Here is a 25,484-nt window from a genome sequence, read left to right as displayed (position 1 = left end):
GTGTGTGTGTGTGTGTGTGTGTGTGTGTGTGTGTGTGTGTGTGTGTGTGTGTGTGTGTGTGTGTGTTAAAAAATATCACTTGTGAGCCCATTCACATGTCTTAGACAGGTCTGCAACCCTGCCTTTCACCATTATCACCTAGCATACAGTGCTTCCACTGCAGCAAGGGATTCTGGGAAAGGACATGCAAATGAGCACACCGTGTCACCTTTTGCCTGAAATCCATTTTTACATAGAACCCTTATACGCTAATACAAATACAAAGAATGTCCCCGGCGCAAATAGTGGTGATGATGATTACAGTACCATATCAAAAGACAGTCCTGGATGAAATGTCAGTCCTGATAGTGGAATGTTACATCAACAAATTTGATGAGGTGAATTTTCTTCCAGGTGTAGTTTCCCAGGTATTGTCTGCAATTACAGATAAAGAAAAAAACACACCATTGCGCAGTATATTAACTCAAGATACCCCAACCAGGAGAAGAATATCCCTACTTACAAGATAGACTCTTGTTCATTCAGGGGAGAGAATCTGTTCCCGGCTCTTTTCCTCCACCTTGATCTCCACGGACCCCCCGTGGTTCCCAAGACGGCTCTCTTCACCGTGATCTGCGTCCTTCCAGGGGCAGCATGCACAGCAACAGCCGTGGTTGGAGAGAATTGAAAAACAGCCTAGTGTACTCCGCATAAATTTTTATTAAACAATACTAAAAAGCAGCAATATATACACTCACATTGTGTGAGGGCAAACGTGCCACTCAAGGATGCCGTCCGCAGCTTGTAACGAGTCAGTGGTATGATGTCCACGAGGTCGCGCGCCGACCGATGACGTCAGTGGCGCAGCGCCCGGAGTGCTCCCCACACCACAAGGTACAACGCGGGTGACGACTGACGACGTGCACTGTACTAGGCTCCTCCCTACGCGTTTCGTGACGCTACGTCACTTCCTCAGGGGATGGAGGAGTCCAGTACACTAGTGCCTTAAGTACATGCAACTAAACTAGTATCTGCCCACAAATGGGCGGTGATAATCTACATCAATTGGCAGAGTAATTAAAGGACCAGAAACAGCTCACTTGTTATGCTACGCTGTTGGGGTCATGCTAGTCCTAACTTATACCCTTCTAACAATGATAAAACAAATTCACTTAAAAAATGCATACTAAAACATTAAAATAGACACTTAATACTGTAATTGAATACTTATATAAAAATATATAAAATGAATATAACATTATTCAAAGATAGATGAAACAGGCAGATTTAGGAATCTTACAAAAAAGATGCCAAGTCAAAATCGATATTTAGACCCAATGGGGACAGGGTTTTTAACACATATATCCAATAACTTTCTCTTTTGGACAACATTCCCAACCTGTCTCCCCACGCCAATTCGGTTTTAGGTGTTCAATACCCATACATATAAGGCCATCAGGAATCTGATTATGTACTAACTTGAAATGATTAGAGACACTGTGCGTCTCGAGGCCCCTCTTAATATTGTATATATGCTCGGCAAATCGCCTCTTGAGGGGTCTCCCAGTACGCCCTATATATTGCAACCCACATGGGCATTGTAGTAAATAAACACAATAATCTGTCTTACAGTTAATAAACGTTTCTATATCGTAGACCGCTCCTGTTGTGTTTGATTTAAAAGTTTTACCCTTAACGCTATTTTTGCACCCAATACATTTGGAGCACGTGTAATAACCTTTAAGGTTATTTAACCATGTGACGTGGCGGTCTCGAAGACCATCAAAGGGACAACTTGGTGACAGCCGGGACTTCAAGTTTTTTGCCCGTCTATATACTATCTTAGGTTTATCCGGGACGATTTCTTTAAGAACTGGGTCCCTCTGAAGTATGCCCCAATGTTTGGTGAGAACCTTTGTTATAGTGGGAGCCAGACCACTGTACTGGGTTACAAAAAATGGGAATGGATCACATTTCTTTATAGTAGTTTTTGATGGATCCTTACATAGAATACTTTTTCTGTCTAATTTGTTTACTTCAGAAATGGCGGAGTCTATATCACACATTTTGTATTCCCGTTCCAGGAACCTATCCCTAAGGTCATTAACCTGCTGTTGGTACACTTTTTCATTCGAGCAGTTCCGCCTTACCCTTAATGCTTGTCCCTTAGGGATGTTCCGGAGCCAATTGGGGTGGTGATGACTTGACGCCAATAAATATGTATTGGCGTCCACATCTTTATTGTATGTTTTCGTCTGAATGGTATCGTTCTCTATATACAGAGAGAGGTCAAGGAAGTTAATAATGGATTTACTTTGATTAAATGTAAATCGCAAGTTTAATTTATTAATATTGAGATATTGCTTGAATGCCTCAAGCTCATCCATAGGCCCCCTCCAGACACACAGCACATCATCGATGTATCTCTTCCAAAGCACCAGGTTTGCACCAAATGGGTTGGAGGTCTATATGTTGTCCTCCCATATGGACATGAATAAATTTGCGTAACTTGGAGCAAACCTGGTGCCCATCGCAGTGCCGCATGTCTGGAGGTAAGTCACAATCATGACTGAAATAATTATGGGTTAGGATGAACCTGATCCCATCCAAAATGAATACCCTTAATTTTTCATCCACAGAGTTATCTTTGTCTAAAACCCTCCTAATTGCTTCAAGCCCCATCTTGTGGTCTATTATTGTATATAATGAGACTACGTCGCACGTAACCCAACAGCACTCTTCGGACCAATTTAACTCCTTATAAGCTAATGCTCGCTGTTAACACAGCTTTTAAGCACAGCATGGTAATCAGATGCAAAACCTTAGGCTAGGTCCCCACTGCAGCCGGCGGCGTGCTCCTCGCTTCCTGGCCCTCTTTGTGCTATGACGCGTCAGCCAGCAGGGGCTACAACAAGATCGTGTTCCCGTACGGCGCCGCGTCACATGGTGCACCGGGGAGCCAATGAGGCGGGGAGATCGCCGGCAGCCTTGCATAAACAGGGGAGGGGGGTGGATACACGCACAAAAACCTGTAAAGATTTAAAGGCGTGGCTAAGGAGCCACACAATACACTGCTGCCCTCTATTTGATTAGGAGTTAATAATAATAATTAGGAGTTAAACTGTTTTTTGTTGTTAGCCGAGCAGCATTTCTGCGAGTTATGCGAGTTCGCGTGCCACCCCTCTCCCCCCCCGTCATGGCTGCGCCGCCCCCCCCCCCCCCCTTCATGGCTGCGCACACCCCTCCCCACGCCGAAATACGGAACCTACAGATCGCGGTGAAGCGCCGTGCACGCGACGCAAGGCGGGCAGGCGCGTGCAGTGGGGCCTTAGCCTTAGAAACCACTCACAGACATGTTTCGACCTTAATGGGTTTCATCAGTGTGAGTTGTACTGGCTTTGCAATTTTCATGGCTGTAGGATTTACCATCACATTTTAAGTGATAATGGTGAAAGGCAGGGTTGCAGACCTGCGGGAGGGAGGCAGGCAGCGACTGGGTGGGAGGCAGGCAGCGACTTAGGCAGGCAGCAAGTGGGTGGGAGGCAGGCAGGCAGGCAGCGACTGGGTGGGTGGGAGGTAGGCAGGCAGCGACTTTGCAAGTGAGCTGCGGGGGGGGGGTCAGTGATGATGGAGAGCCGGTGAGTGAGCTGCGGGTAAGGTGGGGGGGTCATTGATGAGGGGGAGCCGGCGAGTGAGGAGGGGTTATTGATGAGGGGGGGCGGCGGGTGAGCTGCGGGGGTGGTTCAGTGATGAGGGAGAGCCAGGATTAGTTACTCGCTTTCCAACTGGTTACCACGTCTTCAATGGGTGCAACTTGGTGCTTTTCCTCATTTAGAATAAACACCAACTGATCTGGGGGTGTTGGTGGTGTGGGGAGCCGGTGGTTGATGGTGGGGGGGGGGGGGGCGGCGGTTGCCTGTCAGCTGAGGGTATGGGGGGGTGATGCCGGCGAGTGAGCTGCAGTCACTGATTTTGTGCGCAGGGGTGTGAGGCAGCCGGTGCCTGGCTGTGAGGAGGCGATGTGAGGGCTCGTGCTGGTTGCTGTTTACTGCGTTGCCTGTGTGTGCGGCGGGTGGCTGGTGACGGCGGATGCACAGTGACGTATCACCACCTGCCAATATATATATCCTGGTTTATCCCCTGCACTGCTTTACCAAAACAATAGAGTAACCGTATAAGTCTTTGCTTGGTATTTATACTTTTATATTGGTCCGGTTTATTAACCCATCACAATCACAAGAAACTAACCTGTTTTCCTAGGTGAGTGCTTTTTTTAATCAAAGTATTACTACAGCAAAGCAAAAATCTGCAGTTCCGTTCAGCAAGGTATTAGAGTCGAAATAAAGGGAAAATACTCATTCACATATCTTGTATACACTTGTTAAAAGCCAAAAAGCAAAAATCCAGGCACTCAGGTGTTGGTGTTGGGGCGACTGCAATTTGTAGACATACAGTATGTAGTATGTTGACTCTACAACCCTTAAAAACGTAGCTGTGGGCCACTACTTTATATATATTTTTTCCAGTGGGCAACTCAAAATTGGATTTCTCTTTGCACGGCTGTGATCACATTTTGTTACAGAATATACAGCCGGATATTTGTATGATTATTGTTTTTATTCCAGGTCTTTTTAAGTGAAGATTGGTGGGTGTGTAATTGTTAGACCTATTTAGTTGAGCTTGGGACATGAAAAACGTAAGCATGTTTTTAAAACCCATTTTATTTATTTTCAGCTCTGGACGGCAGCTAAGCGAAGTTTTCATACAGCTTCCTTCTAGAAAAGAATTACCAGAGTATTATGAATTGATCCGCAAGCCTGTTGACTTCAAAAAAATTAAGGTATGATTCCTAGTTATTTATGATGCATGTCTTGTATTAATTAAGTAAAAATCCCCGAAGAACAGGGCATTACTGGCCAAACATACAGAACACCTACAAGCTCATATTGAACCCCCAAAATACCCACAACATATAAGCATATAAGTTTCACAGAGGAGTGCTACTGAGCATGGCGATATATATATTTAAAACCAAAGACATAACATAAAACACAGACAAAGCTCAGTGCACATCCAGAAAAACTTATGTACGGTACAGTGCCTAAATATACATGTATAAATAACTAATAAATAAAATGGCCAATAATGCCCTGGCTGGAAGAGTTGAAGGCCCAAGGCGAAGCCGAGGGTACTTTAACCCAGCCAGGGCATTATTGGCCAGTAATGCCCTGTTCTGAGGAGATTATTACTATTATAGGCTAAATGTAGACTTTTTTCATAAATAAACACTTTTGTGTAGTTATAGAGATTTTTTTTATTAAAATGAAATGGTAAATACATGAATCCACCGCTATATACTCTTACTCTGCAGCTATCTATAGCCACACACTGCCCCGCTCTGTGTACACACAAAGACAGCAGCTGAACACACAACACAGCAGCTCTACACACACACATACTGCTGCTACACACAAACTCTGCTGCTGCTACACACACATACAACACAACAGCACAGCACACACACACACGCTGCTGCTGCTGCTGCTGCTGCTGCTGCTGCTGCTGCTGCTGCTACACCGATAAACACTGCTACTGACACACACACACACACACACACTGGAGCTCTATATACACGCACATGTACACACACACACACAGCAGCTCAACACACACAAACTCTGCTGCTACACGCACATACATCACAACAGCACACCACACACAAACACTGCTGCTGCTGCACCCATAAACACTGCTACTGACACACACACACACACACACACACTAGACCAGGCCTGCACAACTCCAGTCCTCGAGGGCTGCAAACAGGCCAGGTTTTTAGGATATCCCTACTTCAGCACAGCTGGCTCAATTAGTGGCTCAGTATGACTGAGCCACTAATTGAGCCAGCTGTGCTGATTTAGGGATATCCCCTCGAGGCCTGCACTAGACAGACAGAAACTGCAGCCACAAACAAACTGCAGACAGCCACTTACTGAGGTTGAGGTCCCAGTGCGTTCTGTTGCATGCGCGCCCGGCGGGGGGCAACGGGTGCACAGCGCTGCTCTGCTGTCCTGGGAGAGAGGGATCGTTTGCGATGGGAGGTGGCGGTGGGTTTGCAGGGGCTTGGCCATGACCTCACTGGGCTGGTTCGTCCTCATTGGCTGAACTGCCGGTGGGGGCATGGCCACTCCTCTGTCGCAAACTCTGAGTTTAAATTCCCCTGCCTGACTGAAAACCTGTCTGGGGAAAGGTGCGCGACAAGGTAGTAACTGGGACCGGACTGACTGGGAGGGCGGAGCTTGAACGCACAGCGCACACCGAGGCGTGCGCTGTAGAAGGGACTAGGGCCGCCCCTTTACTTTGCAGTCTTGCTCTCTCCCTCCTCTCACACTCTCCCTCCTTCTCTCCCCCTCCCTCTCCAATTCAACTGAATCTGCTCAGCCAGCTCTGTTCACGGAGGGAGGGGGAGAAGTCAACCCGTGGCTGATACTTCCTGACCAATTCCCTGCCCTGTCTGAGAGCTGTTCCTGCCTGCAGACAAATCCCCTGCCCTGTCTCAGAACTTTTCTGAAAGCTGATTGGCTGGAAATCAACACATTGCAAGCAGCAAAAATTCCGGGCATTACTGATTGGTTAAAATTCCCAGCATTATCCATTCAGAAAGCAGGGATTTCAATAATGCCTGGAATTTTACTGCTTTAGCCTATAATATGCTGTGTGTGTGTGTGTGTGTGTGTGTGTGTGTGTGTGTGTGTGTGTGTGTGTGTGTGTGTGTGTGTGTGTGTGTGTGTGTGTGTGTGTGTGTGTGTGTGTGTGTGTGTGTGTTATATATATATATATATATATATATATATATATAACTGTACATAATACCGCGCTCCTCCCTATAGAAGTTTGCTGTTGGTAAAAAGATAGGCCTTACATAAATTTTTTTAAAAAAGAATGATTCCTGCGCTCTTACCAATTAGGCTAAAATAATGATCTCATGAAATAGAGTAATTTTGTTAAACCCTTTGGCCAAATCATTTATAAGCCTTTCATGAGATCATTATTTTATTTTAGCCTAATTGGCAGGAGCGCAGGAATCGTTCTTTTTTTTTTTTATATATATATATATATATATATCTCTCTCTCAAAGACCGTGTTCTGGAATTTCTTTTGTAGTAATAGTTCTAGTGGAATATTTTATTGCTTGCCTTGTGCATATAATATCTTCCAGGTGTGAATAGAGACATGCTGCATGCTTCTTTTTATAGGGTACCATGTTAAAATTGGTACAGTTATTCGTCTGCAATTTTTTTTCCCTACGATTATTGAATGTTCATGTTTTACCAGCTTAAAATGATTAACTTCATAGGAAAACCGTCCGTCTTCTGTACATCAGATATTGGTACAGCTGTACCTGTTTTATATTTGAGATCTCTACATGGGAGCCTGCATCCTCCATACTCATGCGTGTGTTATGAGTCTGCACTATCTATTCGTAAAGGAATGTGTTTATGGCCAAAGGAGGCATGAGAATTACAAGACAACAAGGCACGGGTGCTCAGGAGGGAAAGAAGGGGAAGAATGATGGTTACACGAAGGCCACATTGTTTTCATGTGATTTGCCTTCAGTGACTTCCTAACGTTAAAACTAAAAATGTCAGTAATAAGGTTTGTAATGATACCTAGAGTTTCATTATTCACTTGAACTTCTGGTTTTTTTAACTTTATTATGCGAATCAGTGCATCTGCATAAGACGTTTCTGTGTTAATGTTATTTAGGCGACGGAATCATGCAAAACTTAATTCAAATGGTTGCGTTGTGTATGTTTCATTAATGTATTTATTGCATTATTGTGCCAAACACATTAAATAATGTCTGCACATTCTCAAATATATTTTTTTCTTATGGTATGTCAACTTATTTTGCTAACCTCCTTTTTTCATTAACAGGAAAGGATTCGCAATCACAAATACAGAAGTATTAGTGACCTAGAGAAAGATGTAATGTTACTTTGCCACAATGCTCAAACGTTCAACTTAGAAGGATCACAGGTCAGAGTCATAACGTTTATTGTTACTTTTACTTGTCTGCACTATTGTCATTTTGCTTCATCAGTTAGAATTGATTTACAAAATCTGTTTAGTCTGTCCCATGGAACAGAATGTATTGGAGGTGCAGTGATGCAATACATAAAGGAAAAAAAATCCCCTTTGAATGCATTTGCAGTAAGATATGGTGATTGTAATTCTTAAAACCTTTTATTAGTAATATTAAAACTTATTTAAATAGGACTGGTAGTAATAAGTCCATGACCAATCCTAATAAGCAACAAACTATGCATAAATACTTCAAATCAGGTGAAAAATAAACGGTATACTTAAACGTTGTCCCTTAGTGTATTATATATATACAGCATATGCACTCCTACAATGAAACAAAATAACACTCCTTAGAGTATTTATATAGGACCAGTGATAGGCACCCATTGGGTCCATATAACTTCATTGATGGAAACCGGAACAAATAAAACTTAAATAAATTAGTTATTTAAGTTTTATTTGTTCCTATTTGTCCCTGGTTTGGTTTAATGCCTATTGGTATCTAGTTCTCTGGGTAGTAATTTTTACCCCAGAGTTTGTTAAAAATGTCAGAACACCATCAATTAAGTTATATTGACCCAATGGGTGCCTATCACTGGTCCTATATAAATAGTATAGAATATATAGTCACATTGAGAAATGCTGTTTCCAATGATGGGGTTGTATATTGTAACACCTTTGAGGCCTTTGTGATTCTTGTAAATTACATATTTTTGTTGTATTACATGGTTTTGTAGAGAAAGCAGTGGTACTTTTGGCACAAGAAGGTCGTCCCTGTCGTTGGCACGTAAAATAGTTATTTAATGCACTGAGTTTTACATGCAGCTACAATCGACTGTCTTGTAATTTTTCAGATCTATGAGGATTCCATTGTTCTACAATCCGTATTCAAAAGCGCGAGACAAAAGATTGCTAAGGAGGAAGAGAGTGAAGATGAAAGCAATGATGAGGATGACGAGGAGGAAGATGAAGAGGATGAATCAGAATCGGAGTGTAAGATCTTGCACTGCTTGTATTTAAAAGCTTTATGCCTTCACAATGAATTTGTACAAAGCTGACAAATAATTGCGAGAGTTTGTCAGTCAATGTTTTGTATGTATCAGTTTTGCAGGAAGAAACACCACAAAATGACTATTTTGTAATCCCAAATGTGTTAATATTGAGCTTCCAAAACCAGAACCTTAATCCCCGTCAACCCTTAATCCCTTAATCCCTGGGTGCAATCTCTCCCAAATATGAGCTGGATGGCTGTCACAGTACTATATTTCTATCTGACATTACCATAGTGGATCCCTAGTAGGTGTACCTTCTTTTAGCATGATTCCTCCTTAGTATAGAAAGCAAAAAATGAATGCCGGCAATTTCCCGACTGGTGAGTGAATCAGTGTGCAAAGCTTAATTGCCACCAAAAATGTGTTCACTGACAGGAAAATTTGTATAACCCAAAAAGGGCAATCGTTAGAAAAAATGAATGTTTCAGAAACAGGTTGGTCTTCTGAGTAATGACCAGGAGACCTGCAGGAATCTGCTACCATGGAACTTGTGGATCAGTGAAACGGCAAGAAGCATCCTGTATAACAAGCAGCTACAATACTTAGGAGACCATTCAATATACTGAATTATGTATTGAATAATCCCCTGAGTATACTTATAATATAATTCAGTATTATTTTCTTGTTTGTGATTCTAGGTCACACTGTTTAGGCTATGGCAGGAGTCAAAACAGAATTCAAACCATGTTGGCATGATTTTCATTAGTACATTCTTCGAAATATCTTTTCAAAATATTTTATTGTTTTAAATCTTTTGGAAATCCAATACCCAATTTATGGAGTGAAATACCTTGGAGTTTTGTCTTATAGCTCCTGGCAGGATAATTTCTCAAGCACTAAAGATGTTTGTCACAGTGACTTGTTCCTTATTGTACACTTGGGGCATGGTTTTACAAGGCTATAAACCACAGCTCCTCTTCTTGTTTTACATTTGTTTGAAGTCTGTGCGGCTATAAGTATTGTTGTATCTCCTTCCTGAAAATCTGTCATTTTGTTTGAATTATTTTAACGCATCTAATTGACATCACTAACAGGTCTACTGTATTCAAATTTATGACTGTATAACATACAGCTTCTAATTAATAATCAGCATTGGCTACTGCTGCATAGTGAATCAATAATGGATGTTACAATATAGTTCATCCTAGTCCCTGGGAAATTATTATATGTATGTATAATCTGTATTTATATAACGTCATCCAGGTACATCGTGCTTTACAATACAATTGTGAGGGCTAATTGCTGATATAAGGAGAAGAGTTCTCCAGATCATGACAAGTCTCAATTCTAACTTCAAAAGCATCAAATGGTTTAGTTCCAGCCGCAGTTGGCAAGATGCACATGACTTTTATTGAAGTTGAAACATTCCTTTACGTGACACTTTCTATACAATTTTCAAAGCCAATATAAACTAAACATTGAGTGACCATCTATCTCAATTTCATTATTTCATATGTTTCTCAGTTGTAGTGAAAGGTCTTTATAGATGTTGCTAGTGCACAAGCTTTTGAAGAATTCAAAATACATTTTCTGCGTGACTTTCATGTGCTCTGGGAACAAAAATACAATGCATACTTACAACAAACTTATTGCTATTAAAAAAGGTAGCCCCCCTTTTAAAAAAATTATTAGGTAAAAATACTTATGCCATTTGAAACGTACCAGAATTAGTCATTTGAGATTCTTATTTGAAGTACAGTTTTCAGGATGATGCCATTTTAAAAATGAGTTTCTTTGCTCACTATTATTTTACTCATTACTCTGTGTTCAACAGCAAAATCCGTCAAAGTAAAAATTAAACTGAATAAGAATGACGACAAAACTCGAGACAAAGGAAAGGGAAAGAAACGCCTGAGCCGGGGAAAAGCCAAGCCAGTAGTGAGCGACTATGACAGCGATGACGATCTAGACGACAACGTGAGTTATCATTATGTAAAAAAAAATTTGGTTTAGCCGCTTGTACTTTCAGTTTCAAAGCTTCTTTAAAATTGCGATATACTGTGGTGCCCACGGTTATTCTAACACAAACCAGTGGCAATCGCCAAAAAGACCCAGGTACATGCTGGGTACATGCCTTAAACTTTCCTTAAACTAGCCCCAGCATTTCTGCATTGATTAATGGCCTATCAGATTAACAGCGGGGGTCCCTGGCAGTTACATTCAAACTGAATGGGACTGCCAGGGATCCCTGCTGTGTTAATCCTATGGGTCGTTAGTCAATGCAGAAATGCCTTAAACTAGCCAGGTTACACCCAGCACATACCCAGAATGTAACCGGGCTAGTTTAAGGCAAGCTTTAGAATACTCGTGGTCTCGTCTGTACAAAGTAAGACAAAATCTATACTAGTTTAGAAGCCTTGTGATCTAAAATAGTGCTACATATTTTATAAGGTGGCATTGTGACTATTTATTGTCTATCCATCCATATGACCCCAAACCCCATTGGCGAATGAAGTTAAAATGTAGTAATACCGACAACTGTCGTTTTTAGGAATGTTTTTAAATGGCCAGTAAAATATTTTACATATGACTAACAGGCATCACCTGTAAGTTAGATAAGCCAGAGGTGACTTATTTTTTTAGCGTTTACCCCCTATCTGCAATTCCCCCCCTTGCTCGCGTCCCTTCTTTCTGGCATCAGCAGAGTCATTTGACGTCATTCAACGCGGCGTTTCCATTTGATCCCGCGGTGTCATTTGACTTTGCGTCGTCAGAGGCCTCGTGCTCTCCCCCTGCATTTTATTCAGATGTTATGGGGAAGAGCGCACCCACCCCCCAGTTTGTGCACCGCTGAGATAAGCACCACTTTTGAACGATGACCATGGTCAACTAGTACTATTCAACCAACAAATTAATTCTACTGTTTCTATGCTTCCCAACAAATTAATTCTACTGTTTCTATGCTTCCCAACAAATTAATTCTACTGTTTCTATGCTTCCCAACAAATTAATTCTACTGTTTCTATGCTTCCCTTCGGGCCAAAAATATTCTCACAGCTACTTAAAGAAGTGAATAAGAAAATATTAATACAAATAGGATATGTATTTATTATTTAAATGTACTTATTTCTAACAACCAAATGTAGATCAATATGTTCCGATAGTTATTTATTTCATTAGCGTTCAGAAATGAAATCCAAAATGACACAACAAGCCCCAGATGGATAGGGTGTTATTGATTTACCGTTGCGGTTTCATTTGATAGCTCCATTCTCTACAATTCATGTTTGCAGTACCTTTCCCAGCTGTTTAGCTAGTGCTTTCCATGTGAAAGATTTACAGCAATGTGGCAGGTTTAATCAAGCATAAAAAAGTTTGAGAATCTGAACAAAATTGAAAGTTTAAGAAATATGATCATGATCATTAACGGATATTTATCCCCATCAGTATTGGTCGGACCATTAGCGCTCAGTGGGGTCATCTGTAATGGGCAGTTGAGCCTAGGAAATGCAGTTTTTGTGTCTCACTTTCTTTTTTTTGGTAACCTTTGCAACAGCTGGTGGAGCTCCCATGAAGCCTTTTTTTTGTGTGGCTATTCCTCGGATGTGAACCTATAAACATGTGAGCCCTGCGTCAGATTAAAATGACAGCCAGAGATTTCCATAGTACACGATCCAAAAAAAAAAAAAATCACTTTCATTTTTTTTTTTTTTCTTCGTTAAACACTATATTGTAATAGAAGCTATATTCTCTCTGTAACTGCTGATATGAAATATCAGTGTGTTGTAGATATGCCAAGGTGTGAAGTATTTAAAGTTACCTACCACAGGAATTTAGCTCTGGACAACATTTTGACTAACATGGTGCAATTTTAAATTGTGCTATTTTTATTTATTTTTTGTCTCGCTGTGGTGGTGTAATTTTAAGCTTTTTAAAGTTGACCTTTGTCCCTGTCAAACACGTGCGATTCTGACAATGTATGAGGCCAGTCTAATATTTCTATCTGAAGAAGTAGCCTGCTAAAAATGTTTACATATTTGTGCGAGGTTCGCTCACACAAACTATGACAGACACTTGACATGAAGGGATAAGCAATAAGTGCTTATTGGAAAGAATAACTCTGAGGCATGTTGTGTGCACAAAGAACTACTGTGTTACTTCCCTAGCATTATGTTTGCTGATGTCTTATATTTGTATCTTTCCTAGGATCAATCAGAAGGCAGTGGAAGTGATGACGAGTGATCGGCATAAGACCTGTTTTCTGGGCATATTTCCCCACTTCCCGGTTCCAGACCATTCAAAGCGTTTTTTCTAAAATAAACAATGGGGTTGTTTCTGTACTTTCATCCTCTATAAGTAACGTTAGAATAGTGCCAGACAAACATGATATCATCGTGTAAAAACAAACATCTTTGTAACATATTGTGACCAAAATGGGCCTCCAACATGAAGCAAGTTTTTGAATTTTGATGGAAAACTGTGGATCAATAGATATATTTCTGTGGCTCAAGTTTCACCTGGAAATGGTTTCCCTGTGCCTGTTTCATCATATGTTAAGGTGCAGCTAACAGCATTGCAAAGCTGAAAACATGATATTTTGTAGCAGTGTCAACCTGGACAAACCAATAAAAGCAACTGGGTATTTTATTTTTCGTCAGGCAATTTTTTTTTTTATTTTTTTTTACATTGCTGTTGTTCAGTATTGTTTTTCTTTCATTTGTTTTTGTTTTGTTTTGTTTTTTATCATTGTGGTACATATATGCAACTTTAAGTGCTGATTAACTGCCTTTGGTGCTGGAGGGGCATGCAATGTATTGCTTTGCATGCAGTGGCTCAACTGGCTCACAAGGTGTTAATACGCAGTAGTTATACTCCTCACTTCCTTCCTTCCTCCCACTTTTTTTGTTGTTGATTAAAGCTTGGTGATCTCAAAGTTCTTCTGAAGATTATAAACTATATAGCTATAGTAATCTTTTTCTTTTTTTCTTTTTATATATATATATATACTGTATCTTTTTTTTTTTTTTAGTTCAAATTGTTATGGAAAAAAAGTTTGGTTAAAAATGTTATTGAATGTTGCAAACTCTATATATGATGTAATGGAACACGTATTATTATTATTTTTATTCCTTTCTTCAAACAGACCTTTGATACCAATGTGGATAATCACCATTTCCCTAAAGTGTACTTAATCTTTGCTTTCTTTGCACAATGTCTTTGGTTGCAATTCATTAGCCTGAGGCAAATAAAATTCCAGCAATTTTGAAAAGAAAAAAAAAAAATGTTGTTTGTGCTTTCATAATAAAGTTGATTACCTACCTAAATATTTATCATGCGACAAAAATATAGCGATGTCTACACCAGGGGTCTCCAAACTACGGCCTGGGTGCCACATTAGGCCCGCAGAAACGAGATTTATATATTTTTGCTCATATATAATTTCCCAATGTAAGCACGGCAGCCTTTCTTTGTAATTGTCACATTTCTCTCTTGTTCTGAATCATATCATGCTGATTACCCCAAAAAGATCCAAATAAAACTTATTCATTCATTTATAAAAATGATAAAAATATTTTTTTTTTCCTTTGGCCCACGAAAATGTGTAAAATATTCGTACTGAAAAGTTTGGAAACCACTGCTAAACACTATCAGATGATACATTTACATTGGCATTGTCCAGAAGTAAAAAAAAATAAATACATGGGACACAGGTTTGTGTTGCATCACTGCAAAATATTAGTACAGCGCTGGATTGTCAAAGAAATCAATGTACCATACATGAAATTTGTAATTTCATTATTTTATTTATTTATTTATTTATTTTTTAAACTATCCGTAAATTTAAAAGGTACATTTCTTTTGAACTTGAGGGGGGATTGCTGCTTTAATTCAAAATTAGAATCCATTTTGTACAGTGTTCATTGTAAAACCCTCAATATTTTTTTTTTTTTCAAGTGTTTTTTAAAAACAATTGCGATTTTGTAAAACCTGCATCTAAATACAGCCACGATCACCCTTGCTGTAGAACTATTGCTCTTTATTTTATTCTGGCTATTTCACTGCTGGATTTTCAGACGTAAATTTTCCAAATCCCATCTATGTTATGGAAAAAATAAATTATAAAGATTATAGAAAAATTGCTATTATTACTATATTTTGACAAGTGACTGTCACCTTTGTCATCAATCTTAGCTGGAGTAGTTTAAATGCAATCCTCATGGACTCTTCTGAATAAGTACTATATTTATCAGGAATGGTGTACAAGCCACTATAACATGCCATGTAGAATAACCTCTAAAGGTTCCAATGTAATATGAAAGGGATAGGTGGCTAATTTAAACACTGGCCAGTAAAAAGATATAAGGGGTCTATTCAATGTAGTGCAGTCGCATCGACATGGCGCTACCACGCAGAATCGCCTATTGACTTGAATGGGAGTTTCCATGTGATCGCACTTTATTGAATAAGCTACTTAGTGACTGGAAACTTGCTTTTGTGGTGACATTTACTACTGTGATTTTTCAATATTTCAATATTTCAAGACTTCCAATAACTTCAAAAATAAAAAATTGGGTGGTGGAGTTCAGATTTGCAAAGAAAAAAAGTACCAACTATTTGAAGACTCGAAGGCCGCGCTTATAGTGCCGGTGACGCAACGTCGCCCGAAAACAAATGCATAGTCGCCGCCGCGTGCGCTTATAGTAAGCGCGACGTGGTGACGCGATTTTTGGAAGCCGGGAATATTTGATTTTTCAGGGGCTGTGGCTTCATGTGACAGCCCCTGAACCAATCAATGCTCTGGTCGCACGCTACACCGCCGCAAAGCGAAATACAAATTTCCCTAGCGGCGACGGGTGACGTCGCAGCCGCGGGCACTATACGCGCGGCCTAATGGTTGCATAGCTAAAGAAGTAAGAGATGTATAGTACACAAGGCCAACTTTTCGTAATGCTAAAAATGGTTTTACCAGGGTTACAATGACCTGCTTAGAACTGTGATGGAGGCCAGCAGTGGGAATAAAGGGATTTTTAAATAATGCAGGAAGCTATTCCGAACCATGAAACTGCTCAGCATGCATTTTTCAAGACCCTTTCTCACACTCTGTCTACTTTTTGCATATTTTTGATAAGTCTCTTTGCAGACATGGATACAAGTATCTTTAAATAGTCCTATTCCCCCCCAAATTATCGAGTTGGAGTATCTTTTAAAGTGGTCATTTACTTTAATAGATATTAATTACATTTCCACCGACTATGTAGAACTTTTGTTTCTGCGTGGGAACATTTTTGCCTTCTTATTTGGAGGAATGGAGCACATCTGCAGCATTAAATATCCACATATACTGTAGAAAGAATAGTCAAAGCAATATTACTGCTATTAAGAATACATTTGGATTGAAAGTACTGCATATTTAAAGCTTGTAATGTTAAAAAGAAAATCAGGACTAACTCCAAATGACAAAAACAAATAATGATTTGTTGTGTATGCTTGTTTTTGTTGAGTCCAAAGATAGTTTGACCAGAAACAAATGTAAGACTGATCAATTATAATTCAATCTGATAAACACTATTGAGATAATTATGATGTGGTTTGATAAAAAAATAAAGCCTTCAAGCTGTAATTCCTCCCAGCACCAACCTAAAACAGCCATGATATTTGTAACGGGTTAAGTATTTGTTTCCTCAGTTGAGATATAAAATGTAATTAGAATATACAATTTTCATAATCCGGGGGTAAATGGACAGTCATGCGAGGGTGTCGTACCTTGTGATTATGACATTAAAAAGTGTATAGTCTTGTGGTTTAGTTATCCAGACCTCCCCCATCCAGACTTCTGTATTCCATTCCTCCAAGACAAAATAGACATGCAAAATAAAAGACCACTGTGACGGCGAGGGGATAACCGGGCCATAGATAAAGGTCTTATGCCCGGCTGGTTAACTCTGAGCCATATTGGGGAGATTAGAGTGTCAGCTCTTGAATGGCACATGCATTGTACTGTAATAAAAAATGTGTGTGTTTTACCTTTCCAGGAGTGCTATAGATTCTCAGGCTATGAGTTTCAGGGTGGGTTTTGCGGTGAAAGTGTTGTCGGATTGTGTCTAGTTAGAAGGGGTCCATAGTTGCTGGCCACCCCAAAAATGTGTCCGGGAATCAGGTCAGTTTCCCGGGGACATGTAGACACAGACCTCCGGCAAAATCCTCCCTGGAAAGCAGTTGCGCGACTCACCGCCAAGTTTCCCTGCTTCAGCACAGACCAGAAAGGTAAATGGGGGCATAGGGATATGTGTATCCCGGGTACAGTCAGAGGTCCCGTGGTCAATGGGAGTCCCCCAGTATATGCCCCAATCGCCAGAACCAAGTATAGAGTTTCTAAGGTGCTTCAACCCTCAATAAGGTTGCAAGCTAATTTTATCTTAAGTCCAAATTCTCTGTGTTTAGGAAAGTAACTGAGATTGAACCCAAGCATTATTTGGTTCAACTTTTTACACATTTTCTTTTAGGAAGGTCTGAAACTGAACGTGCACGTCTTTTCAGCCAAAGCTAAGAAAAGGACTTGGACAAAATTGTGAAATATTTTTATTTCTGACATTGTGTATAATGGTATATGTTTATGCACAGTATATGAGCAGGGGATTTCCAAGATCGTGGTTCCGAGAGACCCTGTGGCTACCAAGCCTGGCGCCACTGAGTCTGCTCAGGTCCTAGCAACAGAGAATGCCATGGTGTTAAAGCCATTTGGGCGGGGGAGTTAAACTCAAGTACCCTCATCTGGCATGAATGGAAGTCATAGGACTGCCATTTGCCCAGACCTTGAGATGCCTAACTCCACGGGTGGCTTCTGACTCACAGACAGCAGAGGTGCCAAGTTCGCGCATGCCCCTGTCAGATTTCAAATCCATCCTTGCCTGGCTTCAGTAGACTGGCAATGCTCTGATTGGCTGGTGGGAATTCTCCTACGCTCGAATTGGCTGTAGTATTTCATGATTGGGACTGAAATACTATAAGAAAGCCAGCAGCGGCAAATTCAAAATCACCAAAAGATGCTCTTGGAGAAATAGACGCGAGTCGGCTTCAGAAATTTCAAGGCAAGAGATTTTCTAAGTCCCACTTTCAGGGGCCAAGTTATGAAAAGAGAATATAGCGGTCACGGCTGGAACTACATACCGAAAAGAGTACCAGGACGTTTGGTGCTTTCTTCCGGTCAAGGGATTTTGGCATCTCCGGAAGAGATACAGCGGTGGCATATGGTAACTCATGCCGATTTTGAGTTCCAGGACTTTGCGGGCTAAACCCCGGTAACCCAAAGACATTGTTTTATGGACTGTAGAAGCTAGGAAAGGCTAGTTTTTTTCACCCAGACCCCCAGTAAGTGTGTTTTTCCATTGCATATGATATTGTAATCAATTGTGTGTACGTCTGTTTCCAAGGAATAAATCACAATTTATTTTACCTCCTTATTTTGCTCAATGTTATCATCCCGATTTTTAAAGGTGTAAATACCTAGTCTCCCGTGACAACCACAATACAAATATTTGTGAGGAAGCTCTCAAATCCAAACTTGACTAAATAATAAATGATCTTTGAATGTTATGCAATTGTAGCAATAAGCCAAATTCATACACTGCCCATACACTGTCTATATACAGTATGTCTTGGGAAACAAATGTATAAATTATGTGAATTTGTGATATTTTGTATGCTCCTCCCCACTTTTTTTTGTACTCCCATCCTGTATAAAACACCTTAATAAAAAGAAAGTTAAAACAATAAAAGAATATACAATTCTTGATTCGATTGTTCCCCTCTGAAATTTGGGAGGTTTTTTTTACCCTTTAACTCCTCCGTTCTATGTGATGTCACTGTATTGCCCCCGCTTCCTCTGACACTGCCCTTCTCTGCCACTGGAAGCTGTCCTGGCGGCGACATGTAAAGCTCTGAAAATGTCATCAAGGGAATGAAACAAAACATACTAATGTTGCTGAATTAAGATTCCTCGCTTAAAAGGTTAAACTTTAGAACTTCCATTTTTTATAGTTGCTTTAAGGGCACATTTATACCTATACGGTATCTGCACTCGATTGGTATATGGCGTACAACAGATATAAAATGTATGTTATTTTTTTTCAATAGTTTTATGGTTTACTTTTTGGGGGTTTTCCTCACATCTTTTGTCTTGTTCTTGTCTACATTTACAAATGTGTAAGAGATATGTGTTCCACTACATTTTGTTTGGTTTACATCAGTTGTCTAGCAATGACAGTGGACATGGAGCTACTGTGTTTTGCGCAACCGCGCTTTATCAAGGTGTTGCCTTGATAAACGCGTAGGTGCAGTTTTAGTCACCTCTTGATTTTGTTTTTTCCATGTCGTGGTTGTGCTCTGCATTTTCGAACATTAATTTGTTTCTAGCCTTAGTTTTATATATATATATATATATATATATAAAGCAGAAAATAGCCGTGTTAGTCCAGTTGCGATAGTGCAGAATAAATGAGTTCTTCAGTATTAGGTGATACCTTTTTTATTGGACTAACAATTTATGTCATAGGACAAGCTTTCGAGAGTTCTCCTCTCTTCTTCAGGTCAAGCAATTCCTGTGTAAATCAGTATTGCTTGACCTGAAGAAGAGAGGAGAACTCTCGAAAGCTTGTCCTATGACATAAATTGTTAGTCCAATAAAAAAGGTATCACCTAATGCTGAAGAACTCATTTATTCTGCACTATATATATATATATATATATATATATATATATAGTGCAGAATAACAATTAGGCGGTTTTATTTTTGTGTGTATATATATATATATATATATATACACACACAAAAATAAAACCGCCTAATTGTTGTACAACGGTGGGTAGCAATAAAGGTATAAATTGCTTCCACCACTACTACAGTACTTAATGACTAATAAACATAATGAAGAGATACTATAGGAGACTATTTGTATATTAATGGGTAACTATTACTGCTGCAATCGCTACCAATGTTTGAATCAAGTGATTCTGCCAATCTCTAAACCATAAAATAACGATATAAAATACAACGAACAATTAAAACCATTGTATCAATAATATTAAACTAAAAAATATAAAAATAAAGATATGACCAGTCCCAATTGTATTAGTCCTCCGGAGTCTTTGCTGCTTGAACTCAAGATTCACCACTTTCCTCCAAGATACCTACAGTACAAAAAGAACAGACGCACTCCTAGTATTACTGATACACAATTTAATGGTCTGGACAGGTAAAAGAAGCTCACTCACAAAACTTGCTTGAAATCAGGCATGTTATGAGAAAGTCTCATGCTCTGTCTCTGTAAGCAGTTCCACGCTTTGATGCTGTTCTGTACCGGCTTTGTCTGCAGTCTGAAACCGGATATGGGCTGTGTAGCTTCCAACTCAGCTCCTCCGGCAACAGCAACACGTCAGAGCCATTTCCTGGTACTTGCTGGTTCCTGCTTCACTTGGACACTTCTCAGGCTGTGTCCCCGCTGGCACTGACCGCACTCATGCTTGAGAGTGGTGACGTCACCAACTCTAAGCATTGAAAATATTTTTTTTGGTTTACTCGAGCACCAAGCTTGGGTGAGTGTGCACCGCATGAGCGGGGACTTCCACCCATAGACATATGTAAGTAAAAGCGGCAAGCACCACATGCTCAGCGCCAGCAGGGACGCAGCCTTAGCATCCAGGCGCTTGTGACGCTACGCGTGTTTGGCAATCTTAGGCCTGGGACATAGTAAGCGCTTAGGTGCTGCTGCTCGCTCTTGCTTGCTGCCGCTCGCTCTACCAGGAGCTTTTTGCTGTCCTGGCAGAGGAGACAGCAAGCGCTTGGGAGGCGGGTATCACTGTGTGTGTTTGTCACCTTGAAGTGGTCTGTGTGTCACTGGGGAACGTGTGTGTGTGTGTGTGTGTGTGTGTGTGTGTGTGTGTGTGTGTGTGTGTGTGTGTGTGTGTGTGTGTGTGTGTGTGTGTGTGTGTGTGTGTGTATATTATATAATATTTTAAAAATTAAAAAAAAGACGTGAGAATAAATTATTTATTGCTCAAAACATCCAGGGGGAGCATATGGGGAGATAAGAGAACAAAGTATACAATATAAGTGCAGACGTCTGGTATTATATGGATATAAAAGCAATGTCTTGGCTCTTATGGTTGATCTACTCACAGGAGCAAGATGATATTTTAAGCAGTTGGCAAATTGGGTTGCCACCCTTGAAGATGTCTATGAGTTGTACCCCCCTAGCGATTCTCCGTCGGCAGTGTATGTATAGAGAGAGGGAGAAAACTACATAGTGCGATCAATATGATAGTTTATATTTGAAAAAACACAATAAAAATGCGCACTTACAATTTGCACAAAGGTTAAAAGCATATATCACAATATGTGAATGGAGGGTCTCCCGAAACAGCTCACCGCCTCCTACAGGTCAGTCTGCTGGCTTCCAGAGCTCTGCGTCCTGGACCGGAGCTTCCTTCTGCGCGCCCGTCTGCAAGATGTGACGTCACTGCATTCAGAGCTGCTTCTACGGATCGTCTCCAAGACCAAAATTGGTCCACTGGTACAACTCTACGCGTTTCGCCTCAGCTACCAAACTGTGTCTCGGCTTCGTCAGGAGTATAATCTGTGTTCTATTGGTGGCTATTTATACATATTTTATCAATTAAAAACGGCTTAATTAGCCCAGATTGCACTAGGGGAGTCATTATTGGAATCAAATGGGAATATAGTAATGTAGTAAACATAGGTACATACATAGCATTGGAACATGGGGAAAATGCACTCTATTGATTACATACAATGTGTTTGACAATATTAATTATATATCAATAACAATTCAACCCTTAATGGGTTTTATAACATGTCACCAGGAAAATGCTCATAATTGCTGATGTTTGGCAATGCAGGCATATCAATTGCACAATGCATATATAAAAAAGTAAAAAACCCATAATAAAAATGGGAGGGAAAAAGAGGATTTATACTGCAATAGATGCTAATACTGGCCGATTTAGTTTGAGGGAGTCAGTAACTGATTAATACGTTTTTGAGCTTTGTAGATAATTAACAGAAGTATTGGCAAACCATTTTGCCTATATTTATCTAATAGAAGGTCAAAAAAGAGACTAATGAGGTTTTTGCAAAAGATGTCTTGGTTCATCAAAAAATGACAAAAAATGTTATTTTTAGACACTTAATGCCACATTGAGGGATATTTAACTCTGTCTTCGTTATTAGCTATATATTTATTCTATATGCACTAATTCATGTAAATAATATGTCACTGTAATGGTTTGCTCAATAGATCACCCCCACGTCACATTTTTGATCACTGCAGCACATCCTCCTTTCATTTGTGTGATGAGTAATCACAGTAACATCAGCCCTACCCTCTAATAATGAGTTAAGTATACTCACTTGTAAACATATATGAGTTAAATATCCCTCAATGTGGCATTAAGTGTCTAAAAATAACATTTTTTGTCATTTTTTGATGAACCAAGACATCTTTTGCAAAAACCTCATTAGTCTCTTTTTTGACCTTCTATTAGATAAATATAGGCAAAATGGTTTGCCAATACTTCTGTTAATTATCTACAAAGCTCAAAAACGTATTAATCAGTTACTGACTCCCTCAAACTAAATCGGCCAGTATTAGCATCTATTGCAGTATAAATCCTCTTTTTCCCTCCCATTTTTATTATGGGTTTTTTACTTTTTTATATATGCATTGTGCAATTGATATGCCTGCATTGCCAAACATCAGCAATTATGAGCATTTTCCTGGTGACATGTTATAAAACCCATTAAGGGTTGAATTGTTATTGATATATAATTAATATTGTCAAACACATTGTATGTAATCAATAGAGTGCATTTTCCCCATGTTCCAATGCTATGTATGTACCTATGTTTACTACATTACTATATTCCCATTTGATTCCAATAATGACTCCCCTAGTGCAATCTGGGCTAATTAAGCCGTTTTTAATTGATAAAATATGTATAAATAGCCACCAATAGAACACAGATTATACTCCTGACGAAGCCAAGACACAGTTTGGTAGCTGAGGCGAAACGCGTAGAGTTGTACCAGTGGACCAATTTTGGTCTTGGAGACGATCCGTAGAAGCAGCTCTGAATGCAGTGACGTCACATCTTGCAGACGGGCGCGCAGAAGGAAGCTCCGGTCCAGGACGCAGAGCTGTGGAAGCCAGCAGACTGACCTGTAGGAGGCGGTGAGCTGTTTCGGGAGACCCTCCATTCACATATTGTGATATATGCTTTTAACCTTTGTGCAAATTGTAAGTGCGCATTTTTATTGTGTTTTTTCAAATATAAACTATCATATTGATCGCACTATGTAGTTTTCTCCCTTTCTCTATACATACACTGCCGACGGAGAATCGCTAGGGGGGTACAACTCATAGACATCTTCAAGGGTGGCAACCCAATTTGCCAACTGCTTAAAATATCATCTTGCTCCTGTGAGTAGATCAACCATAAGAGCCAAGACATTGCTTTTATATCCATATAATACCAGACGTCTGCACTTATATTGTATACTTTGTTCTCTTATCTCCCCATATGCTCCCCCTGGATGTTTTGAGCAATACTTAACCCTTGGAACCCGTGACACAGGTCCCACCAGTGAGGTTTGAGCAAGGGGTTAGAATATTAACTCTATCTGTACCACTTTTCCAATTCATTTTATTATAATTTTATCCACGAAGTAGCGCCTGTTTTTTCACTCTTTTCTAGCAATAAATTATTTATTAACATTGTGCAACTTTGATAAATATATTCGCGCACACACATCACACACCACACAGACACATACACACTGGTACACACACACACACACACACACACTGGTACATACACACACTGACACACTGACACACGCACACACACTGGTACACACACATACACACACACACACACACGCACATATACACACACACATACGCACATGCACACACATGCACACACATGCACACACACACACATACGCACATGCACACACATGCATACACACATACATACACACACACATACATACACACACATGCATGCACATGCACACACACACATACATGCACACACACACAGACACACGGGGCAGAAGGGAGCACATCACCCGCTCCCCCCCTCCCCCCTCTGGCAGCGCAAGCCCCTCCATCTCCCGCAGGCTGACAGCCACAGGGATCGGGCAGATGGAGGCACATCACCCGCCCCCCCTCCCCCCTGGCAGCGCAAGCCCCCTCCATCTCCCGCAGGCTGACAGCCACAGGGATCGGGCAGGTGGAGGCACATCACCCGCTCCTCCCCCCCCCCCCCCCCCGGCAGCGCAAGCCCCCTCCATTTCCCGCAGGCTGACAGCACCACACATCAACACAAACACGCACATCAACACACACACACTCACTCACTCCGCTGGCACCAGACAATAAGTACCACATTCACATTTCCCTGCTCTCCTTCCATTGGTTGCTGAGGCGTCACGTGAGCAGAGTCAGCGCGTGAATTTAACATTTCACTGTCGGCTCTGTTCAAGCACGCCTCAGCAAGCAAGGGAAAGCATGCGCGAGCCCCTACTAAAGCCGCTTTAATTGCGGCTGTAGGGGCTCAGTGGCAAGCAGCAGCAAGCGAGAGCAAGCAAGCACTTACCATGGCCTGGGCCTTACACGCTTCATCTTTCCGACTTCATCAGAGGAGCTTAGTTGGAAGCTATTATATTTTATAGTTTTATTGATATACACATGGCAAATAAAAAGGGAGAGAAGAAGGGAAAGGGGGAACAACATAGAGTAGTATGTCAAGATAAATGCAAAAGGTAAGGTGGTAAGATTAGCACTCACAATTAGGATAATTAATGCCTTTATCAAATTATAGGATCAGGAGCAGTCTTCAACTTTACATTTTCCCATCACTCCCTTCGGTGTTGTCATCTGGGGCTGGAATTCCACACCTGCTTCATCTGTTTATAGGATCCCAATGGTATAATACCAGACACTCGGCCTCTGTCCCAAGGGGTTAACCATATATTACTTTTTTACTTTTATATTAAATAATGTTACACTATGCTGTTTCCTGCATTGTCTCCTAATATATGGTTAACCCCTGGAATGGAGGCTGAGTGGCTGATATTATACCATTGGGATCCTATTAACCAGCTGAACTAAGTGTGGAATTCTCATCATCCCTCATCATCATCTCTAAGCCCCCTCATCTCTCCCCCTCCTTCTCCTACTCATCTCTCCCCCTCCTCATTTCCTATCTCCCCATCTCCCTCCATCCTCTCCTCCCTCCCATCCTCTCCCTCCCCCCACCCTCTCCTCCCTCCCCTTCCATATATACACACAAACACTACACCATATAAACATGTACCAAACATGCAACATTTGTGTAACACA

At 40.6% G+C, this 25,484-nt stretch overlaps 1 protein-coding gene across 8 annotated transcripts in view; it reads left to right on the top strand.

Annotated features, from left to right (window-relative positions):
• SMARCA2 (SWI/SNF related BAF chromatin remodeling complex subunit ATPase 2) overlaps positions 1-14,985 on the top strand; it is a 194,923-nt gene extending 179,938 nt beyond the window's left edge. For 3 of the 8 annotated variants that reach the window (XM_075597226.1, XM_075597235.1, XM_075597204.1), the window contains 5 exons: positions 4,714-4,819; positions 7,918-8,019; positions 8,922-9,060; positions 10,894-11,036; positions 13,266-14,946. In XM_075597226.1, the coding sequence (XP_075453341.1) occupies positions 4,714-4,819; positions 7,918-8,019; positions 8,922-9,060; positions 10,894-11,036; positions 13,266-13,301 (526 nt within the window). In that variant the 3' untranslated portion in view covers positions 13,302-14,946. Of the gene's footprint in view, positions 1-4,713; positions 4,820-7,917; positions 8,020-8,921; positions 9,061-10,893; positions 11,037-13,265 lie in introns of all 8 variants that reach the window. The other 5 variants (XM_075597215.1, XM_075597255.1, XM_075597264.1 and 2 more) reach the window with 4 other exon arrangements.
• Positions 14,986-25,484: the final 10,499 nt, after the last annotated feature.

This window comes from Ascaphus truei, chromosome 1, assembly GCF_040206685.1.
Source record: "Ascaphus truei isolate aAscTru1 chromosome 1, aAscTru1.hap1, whole genome shotgun sequence".
Lineage (NCBI taxonomy): Eukaryota > Metazoa > Chordata > Amphibia > Anura > Ascaphidae > Ascaphus > Ascaphus truei.
This window is presented reverse-complemented; position numbering and strand designations above follow the sequence as displayed.